Source organism: Myotis davidii, unplaced genomic scaffold (genome assembly GCF_000327345.1).
Source record: "Myotis davidii unplaced genomic scaffold, ASM32734v1 scaffold826, whole genome shotgun sequence".
NCBI classification, from domain to species: Eukaryota; Metazoa; Chordata; class Mammalia; order Chiroptera; family Vespertilionidae; genus Myotis; species Myotis davidii.
Window position 1 is genome coordinate 196390 of NW_006297142.1, and position 9057 is coordinate 205446.

The 9057-nt window shown below is 61.3% G+C and overlaps 1 protein-coding gene across 1 annotated transcript in view; it reads left to right on the plus strand.

Annotated features, from left to right (window-relative positions):
• PPP1R32 (protein phosphatase 1 regulatory subunit 32) overlaps positions 1 to 9057 on the plus strand; it is a 17262-nt gene that overhangs the window by 7210 nt on the left and 995 nt on the right. Inside the window, exon 10 of the mRNA XM_015569808.1 lies at positions 2594 to 2858. Within this exon, the coding sequence (XP_015425294.1) occupies positions 2594 to 2858 (265 nt within the window). The remainder of the gene's footprint in view (positions 1 to 2593; positions 2859 to 9057) is intronic.

The following is a 9057-nucleotide window of genomic DNA, read 5'->3' on the forward strand; positions in this document are numbered from 1 at the left end:
AGAGCTGGGGTGGCTGAGAGGCCTCGATACCTGGTCTATCGCGTGGGGCAGGCGGCCTTCTGGGTTCTTCTGGGGCCCACACTGGAGGGATGGAAGGAGAGGGGAGGACAGGGTGGGGGCAGGAGGAGCCCCAGAGGTCTCTCCAGAGACAGAGGGAGGAGGGCGCATGTGGAGAGCGGCTGCAGCGTTTGGACAGGTTCAAGCCTCGGACTGATGAGAGGGCACGGTCCTCTCATGGCCAAGCCACGTGCAGGTCCCAGTGGAGGGCAGAGCCTTCCCAGCACAGTGACAGCCAACAGCTGCAGCTGTGAGCTTGAACCTGTGGTCCGAACACGCGGCCCCACGTGCCTGAGTGATGTGGGCTTGACAGAGTTCAGGTGCATGTGGTTGAGTAGGATGGAAACCCACGAGAACGTTGTAACCATCTTGGCCACGCCCTTGCTGTGCCTCGTGGCATCTGCTGTAAAATGAAGACTCGGCTCATAGTCCGTGGCGCTGTCCCTCCATCAGAGAGGGCGGCGTCCCACCGAGCCCCAGCTTTCTTCTCTCGTCTGCCTTTCCTCCGTCCTTCACCGCCCCCTCAGGGTCGCCCTTGGCCGTGCTGGCGCATACGGAGGGGCACGTGGATGCCAGCAGGGGAGTTTGGGGCGGCCGGAAGGGCCGGTCCCTGGGCCGCCCTTTGTGGGAATGGGAGCAGGCGCCCCCCCCGGCGGCTGTTTGGCACGAGGACCCCCACCCGCTCAGCACCCGCCTCTCCAGGTCACGTGTGCGACGCCAGCTCTACAGCTGTGGCTGGGCCCTGCTGGCACCTGCGCCTTATTTTATAAACGAGGAGCCGGGCCCAGGGGGCATGAGCTGCTCCAGGTCACACAGCAGGAAGGCAGCACGGCCCAGCCTAGGCTGAGGGTGTCCCCTGCACCTCGCAGGCCGGCCCCGCGTGCAGAGGGCAGACTCAGTGGTCCAGCCGCTGCTCCCCTCTCCCAGCCCTGTGGGGGTGTCTGGGGAGCAGCTCTGCTGACCCGGGGTCCCCGCAGGTCTTCCTGGCATCCCCGGGGTCTTCTGCAGCAGCCCTGGGAGCTGTCGTGGCCTGGCTGGGGCTCCCTTTGGCATGTGGGGGACGGAAGAGGGGACACAGTCTCTCAGCTACAGGCCCAGCCAGACTCAGGCCCCGCGACAGCCCCACGCACCGTGGCTGGTCCGTGGCCCCCAATGTTGGGGGTGAGTCACCAAACTGAAGAATTGCCACCGGGGCTGACACCAACCCAGGCCTGGCCACCGTGAGGGGGGAGAGGGGAGGTCAGCCAATAGTCACTCACCCCCAAACACACAGAGACCCCTGGAGATGCACATGCACACACACACAGATACAGACACACACACACACATCAACACGCATAGACACAGACACAGACACAGACACACAAAATCAGCGGGAGAGACACCCGCCCCATCCACTTCTCATTCCCCCATCGGTGTCTCCTTACAGCTCGTGTTCCTTGCTCACCCTCCTCTGGCTCAGGAGGAGATAGGGTGTCGGGGACACTGGAGCCTGATACACCCTCTCTCTGCCCCCCACCCCATGGTCCTGCACCCAGTTTCCAGGCCATGGGAGCTGGGGCTGCTTCGGGTTTCCTGGGCTGGAGGTGTGGACCCCACCAAGGGCGGGGGCTGAGCAGCCCCTGTGATCCCTGAGCCCTGCCTCCTCCCCTGCAGCCTCTCTCCAGACAGCTCATCCTGGGCCCCTGCTTGGGTCCTGGGCCCCTGTTTGGTTCCTGGCCCCCCCTGCTTGGGTCCTGGGCCCCCCCCTGCTTGGGTCCTGGGCCCCCCCTGCTTGAGTCCTCGGCCCCAGCCCAGAAGCCATGTGAGGATAAGGTGCCCAGGGCGTGGGGTGGCAGGAAGGGGATCTAGGAGGGGCCAATGCCAAGCCTGGGTGGTTCTGGCGCCTCCGCTGGGTGCAGGGCCTGGCTGTCCCATCTCCCAGAGGAGCGTGGGCATGAAGAGGTGCAGTGACTCCCCCAGGGCCCCCCCTGCGTGGGTCCTCGGCCCCAGCCCAGAAGCCATGTGAGGATAAGGTGCCCAGGGCGTGGGGTGGCAGGAAGGGGATCTAGGAGGGGCCAATGCCAAGCCTGGGTGGTTCTGGCGCCTCCGCTGGGTGCAGGGCCTGGCTGTCCCATCTCCCAGAGGAGCGTGGGCATGAAGAGGTGCAGTGACTCCCCCAGTCACAGCCGGTGAAGGCCACGGGTGGGGCCTGCTGGAGGGCTGGAGGGACCTCCCCCCACACGGTGCCCAGCAGCTGACCAACCCCAGCCAAGCTTCCCCATAGTGGCCTGAGGGCCTCACCTCTCACCCCTGAGCCCCGCGGGCCCGGAGCCGGGCCTGGGTCAGTGCTGAGCCCTCCTCCTGTCGCCAGCAGGCGGGTGAGCGCCTCCCCCTGTGGTGCTCAGGTCACTGGGACAGTTAAAGGGACAGCCTTCACCACATCCCGCCCACCCTGTGCTGCCGGGTGAGTGTGGGCGACAGTGCGGCTTTCCTTGGGGGCACCTGTCCCCCTGCCCCGCGGAGACATGAGTCTCTGGTCCGTTTCCTCCCCCAGGGCCCAGGCTGCGGGCTGGAGCTGTCCGGGCCTGGGCTCTGGAGTCAGACGTCCTGGGTTCGAATCCCAGCTCTTCACCCTGCAGCTGCTTCCCGCCGGCAGCTGTGGAGGCCGCCTGGGCGTCTGATCACCAGCTGTGGAGGCCGCTGGGCCTCTGAACTGACCAAACAGCAGTGCCCACCTGCTGGGCCACATGAGCCGACGTATAAGGTGCTGAGCTCACTAACAGGAGCTGCCTTGACGCTGGAGCGGAGGAAGCAGCTGGGTGGGGTGGGGACTTGAGAAAGGCTACCCTGCCCGTGCATTGCAGGGTCTGGCCTTTGCTGCCTCCTGCTTGGCCCTGGACAGGACCCTCAGCACCTTCTTGGGGAGCAGGCCCCCTCCTGTCTGGGAGAGCATGGGGGTGACCCCAGAGGCCTAGGCTGCCCCCCTGAGGGCACCTCTGCTGGGCCTCCTGGATGCTGCCTGCCCCTCCCTTCACCTGCAAACCAGGCGAGTCACTCCTTCCAGCTGGTGCCAATTGTGCCAATTGTAGCTGCTGCCAGGGCTGCCTGCCCCCGCCGCCCCTCCCCCCCGCCTCAAGATATTCTGGAAATCAGTCTGCGGCACAAAGACGATGATTAGCCTTTATTAAGCCCCCACAGCCTGCGGGGCTGGGAGTTTTCCGTGGGCCTAGTCTTTTCAGTGAGAACACAGAGGGCCTCCTTCTGGGGGAAGTTTGGGGACACAGGTGGGTGCTGCGCTGACGGCATGCTGTGGGGGTGTGGAGCCCGAGGGCTGACGGGACGGCAGGATCGGGACAGACTCTGGGTGCCACGTGATTGGACCCCACTTCTGACGCACACGGACACGCGTGAGGCTGCCCTCCTCCTGGCACCGTGGCAGCGGAAGCTGACAGGCACCATCTGGCCGGGGTCACAGGGTGACATGCAGAGCCACCGGCTCATGGGCTTGACAGCTGGCCAGCTGGGAAAAGGCATCTGTCCGTGGGAACTGGAGGCCGGGGTGGCGGGGGCCCCGGCAGGAAGGCGGCCGGAGGGTGGGTAGGCTGCACGCACAGATGGAGGGCCCGAAACTCGAAATCCGATCCCCGCTTTCCTCTCTGGCCATCTGGAGGGCCACCCCTTCCCACGGAGATGGTCCCCCGAACAGCCAAATACGAAAGGACGGCCAGGAACCCCGCCCCTGCCCCCCACGTCCTCTGTTAGGCTTGGAGGAGGGTCTGCTGGGGTCTCCCAGGGCTGCTGCCGCCGAGTCTTCTTGCTTTTCCAGATGCTGCTACAGACGGGGCGCCGCCAGGAAGGTCTTGGAGCCGTAAGACTTCACGCTGGAAGGAACTTGGTGAGAACCAGGTCCAGCTGAGCAGAGACGGAGCGGACGCCCCAAGCCCCCCGCTTCGTGCGCACTCAGGCCGCTGCTCCCAGCGCAGGCCTTTCCATCACATCACGCAGCCCGGGGCGGGGTGGGGTCGGGTGCGGGGTGATAAGTGAGGCCTGGAAGCTTCCTGGAGAGCCAGCATCATGCAGCCCGTGATGGAGCAGGGCCTGCGCTTTCTTCTGCTGAAGAAAAGGGGTGAGTGTGTGTGTGTGTGTGAGTGTGTGTGTGTGTGCGTGTGAGTGTGTGTGTGAGTGTGTGTGTGCGTGAGTGTGTGTGTGAGTGTGTGCGTGAGTGTGTGTGTGCGTGCGTGTGAGTGTGTGTGTATGTGCGTGTGTGTGCGCGAGTGCGTGTGTGCATGAGTGCGTGTGCGTGAGTGTGTGTGTGTGCGCGTGAGCTTGTGTGAGTGTGTGTGTGAGCGTGTGCGCGAGTGTGTGTGTGTGAGTGTGTGAGTGTGTGAGTGTGTGTGTGTATGTGCGTGAGTGTGTGTGTGCATGAGTGCGTGTGCGTGAGTGTGTGTGTGTGCGTGCGTGAGCGTGTGTGTGTGTGTGTGTGTGCGTGAGTGTGTGTGTGTGTGCGTGAGTGCAGGTCTCCTCGCCCTGGGGTCCCCCAGATCTACCTGGGACGTTCTCATGCCCCCTCAGGCTCAGCCCAAGCAGGCAGGGCCAGGCCTCCTTTGCAGCGGCATCCACCTTCAGGGAGGCCGCTCGGCCCCTTCCCTCCCACCTGCCGAGGAGCCTTCATCGCCTTTCAGGTGGGATTGTGGCTTCTGTGACGCCTGCTCCCCCACCCCCCCCGCCCCCACCAGGTCGTGCGGTGTCAGCTCCCTGCTCACCAAGTTCAAAGCCAGGCTTTTGGACCTACACAAAGGGCGCCTCTCTCAAAACTCAGCTCTTGCAAAGCTATAGTCTCAGCGTGGGCTTCAAAGCCGCGTGTGCAACTCAAAGCCACGGATCTGACTTTGTTCCGAGTTTCCCTCGGAGGGCGGGACACAGGAGGAGGGAGGCCGTGGGGACCAGGACACTGTGTGGGGTGGAGCGGCCGTTCACATCTCACAGTGGTGACACCCAGGCCCCGAGAAAGAGAATCATTGGTCGGCTGCCTCCTGCACACCCCCCACTGGGGATGGAGCCCACAACCCGGGCCTGTGCCCTGACCCAGAATCGTGACCTCCTGGTTCATAGGTGGACGCTCAACCACTGAGCCACGCCGGCCGGGCCAAAGCATAAACACTTGAAATGCAGACAGAATTAGTACCACTGACCGCTCCCTTGGCCGCGGACTCCAGCATGGCCCCGCACAGCGCCGATGCTGACCCACCTTTATTACATGAAACTTCTTTATCTCGATTACTGCGATGTTGTGTTGTTTTTTTGCCGCCCCTTAAATTCTGTGCCCGGGGCAAGGGCCCTGCCCACCTCACCCTAGTCCCACTTCGGATTCACTCTTTAGATGTGAGAACGGAGGTCCGGGGCGGGGGCGTGAGCAGCTCAGGTGGACCAGGCGCCCCGGAGAACCTGCGGGACAGAGGCTGTGCTGGCTCCTTCAGCACATGCTGGCTAAGGGGGTGCCGGGCGGCAGGCACCGGGCCGGGTACATGGAGCAGCACTGAACACCGTCCCTCCCCTCACGGAGCTTGTATCTCAGTACAGAGGAAACAGACCTCAAATAATATGAACTTAGTTAGTTAATTACGAAATTCGTGCAAGGGGCTTGGCCCCCGCGCTGTGGCGGCTGCCTCTGCCTCGGCACCTCCCCCCCTGCAGCTTCATCCAGAAGGTGATCCGGAAGGATGTCCAGTCTAATTAGCATATCACGCTTTTATTAATATAGGTAATTGGAATAAGCACTTTGAAGGAGAAATGTGGGAATTCAAGAATGTATAACATGGGAGCTTGGTGCGCTGGAAGAGATCCGGAAGGATTCTCTGAGAGAAGGAGGTTTCAACTGAAACGGTAAGCGATAAGCCATGTGAGCCAAGCACAGCAGGAAGGAGAGGGACCAGCATGTGCAAAGGTCCTGGGGTGGAACGAAGCTGGTGCATTTGAGAAATTGAGAGGAAATGTCTTGGTCAGTCTGGGATGATTCTGTAACAAACAATCCTTAAGTCTAAATGGCTGAATATGTTCAACAAATCAACAAACAAGTGCTTGTGAGGATGTGGGGAAAAAGGAACCCTCGTGCACTGCTGGTGGGAGTGCAGATTAGTGCAGCCACCGTGGAGAACAATATGGAGTTTCCTCAAAAAATTAAAAATGTAACTTCCATTTGACCCAGTAACTCCACTTCTAGGAATATATCCCAAGAAATCAGAAGCACCCTGACCGGTTTGGCTCAGTGGATAGAGCATCAGCCTGCAGACTCAAGGGTCCCAGGTTCGATTCTGGTCAAGGGCATGTACCTTGGCTGCGGGCACATCCCCAGTAGGGGGTGTGCAGGAGGCAGCTGATCGATGTTTCTCTCTCATTGATGTTTCTCATTCTCTATCCCTCTCCCTTCCTCTCTGTAAAAAATCAATAAAATATATTTTTAAAAAAGTAAAATTCACCCCCCCCAAAAAAAACACAATAAAGAATTTAAATTCTAAAAAAATGGCTGAATATGTTAGCATTTATTTCTCATTTGCTTCACAGTCTAATGTGGGTCAGATGGTTCATCTCCATGTGGTGACTCAGGGATCCAGCACCTGCTCACCTTTGACCCTTCAGAGAGTAGAGGTGGGAGATTGTGCATGCACGCGGCATGAACTACTTCTGCCCACATCTGTCGCCCTGTGCTCAGCCCCGGGTCCAACCGCGTCAGCCTGTAGTGCCCAGGAAGACAGAGTTAGTGACACTCGGCTGCCCCTGCCACGGGGAGGGGACCAGGCCAGGCAAGTCCTTGGCAGTCATGGCAGGACCTGGGTCTGTGGTCTTGGAGCAGAAGATCCAGCTTGAACTTGGCCACAGGCCCAGGAAGGTGTAAGGGCCGCGGCCAGCTGTGCCCACTGTGGTTTCTTCCAAGAGGGAGGAGCCATCTGTCAGAACTCATTTTGGAACATGGAGGCCTCTCAGAACTCTTTAGGATGGTCAAGTTTCTGTCCTGCATGGAGGCGTGTCCCACATGGAGGCGTGTCCCCCGCATGGAGGCGTGTCCCACATGGAGGCGTGTCCCCCGCTTGGAGGCGTGTCCCGCATGGAGGCGTGTCCCGCATGGAGGCGTGTGCCCCGCTTGGAGGCGTGTCCGGACCCAAGTCAGCGTCACTCCTGGCCTCTGTGTCCTGCAGGGCTGGGGAGGACTCTCAGCTTTCAGCCAGGCCGCTCTCAGGAGCTCTGGTTTCCGGGAATGTGATCCCCAGGGTGTTGGTAGCCTCCAGTTTCTCAGGGGCCTGGGGCGCAGGGTGGCAGTGGCTGAGCCAGCCTCGTGAGCTTGGCTGTGTACGAAGGGCTCTGGGCCAATGGTGGCCCAGGCAGTGCCTGCAACTTGCTAATGGGCAGACCCTGAGCCCAGATCACAGCCCTAGGCAGACCCTGGCCTTGGGCCCTCTGCTCTGCCTTCCTGCGTCTGCTCTGGGGTTCTGCGGCTGGCTCTGCGGGTGCTAGGACGCTCCCAGTTGGGCAGACACGCTGCGTCCTGGGCTTGGGGTCAGAATGTCTAAGCAGGGCAGTTCTGGAAATCTTTCAGGCGCACACACACATGCACATACACACACATGCACGCACACACATGCACATACACGCACCCCTTCCTTGCAGCAGCAGCCACAGGGATCCTGTTAAGATGTATGTCAGATCAGGCCCCTCCTCTGCTCAAAGTCCCCAGTGATCTCTCACCAGAGGTCAAAGCCAAAGCCTTCACAGAGGCCACAGACCTCGGCAGTCCCTCACCCCCAAGACTTCCTCTCTCTGCCATCTCCCTGCTGCCTGGGCTCCTTGTGGCTCCGGGGCTCCTGGCACACGCTTGCCCAGGGTCTCGGCACCGCCGCCCCCTGTCCTGGAACTCGTGTCCCAGACATCCGTCTGCCTGGCCTCTCCCTCTCCTCCCTCCGGCTTTGCTCAAATGCCAGCCTGTCCTGAGGGCTGTTTCTGTACGGCCCTCAGTCCTCTCTGTTTCCTGCGTTCCTTCCCCCACAGCCTGATCGATGCCTGACACTGCGGGACATGCCCCTTGTTGATCATCTCCACTCGCGGGAATGGGAGTCCCGCAGAGGCAGGGTTTCGGGCCTATTAATGTGTCCACGTTCACAGTCACCGCCCTTGTGTGGCCACACGAGCGGCCATGCTGTTTGGTGAATGAATACCTGCAGGCCGGCGAGACCTAGCGCCTAGGGTGCAGGGAGGAGGGGGCATGGCATGAAGGGCATTGCCATGTTCCTTTTTTTTTGCCAAATGAAGGACTGGGACGAGGTCCCCAGGAGACCATGAAGCCGTGGGAACTGTGACATCATGGGGGGGGGGGAGGTTCCTGCCACCTGTGTTTTCCGGGGATGAGGCCCCCAGCTTCCTGCAGACACTCAGCAGAGCCTGTGGTCTCTTGGGAGCTGAGCCCTCTCCCCCCTGACCTTTCAAGGCCGGCTCTAACAGGCTCACATCCCTGCCTGCTAAGGCCCCGGGTGCTAACATTCCATAACCTCACTCAGGTCTCAGCAGCCACGGGGGTCCTGGCCCCACAGAGGGGAGTAGGAGCCAGAGGAAGTCTTGCCAGGGTCCGCGGGTGAGGGTGGGGGCGTGGGGGACACGGGGGAGGGGGAAGGCAAAGGGGGCTTCTGTATTACACGTGCCGTGTCCTTCCTGCTCATAGGAAAGGAAGTGGGTTTAAAGCGAGTGTGACAAAATGTGTGCGGTCGTCAATGCCCAACACAGGCGCAGGGGTGTGTGTCACCGAGAGCTCCGTTCTTGTCTGCGCGTCAAATTTCTTGAACAAAATACAGGCTTGGAGGTGGGCAGGGCGTTACGGCTTCTGATCCGGACGGCGAGGCGGTTTCTGGGGACCCGAGGGACCTGGACTCTGGGCAGGTGCCACGGGGGAATGGGCAGAGGCTGGCAGAGTCTGGGCCCACTCCTAGAACTGTGGGGGCCCCTCCCTTCCCCTCCCCTCCCCCCTCCCCCGGC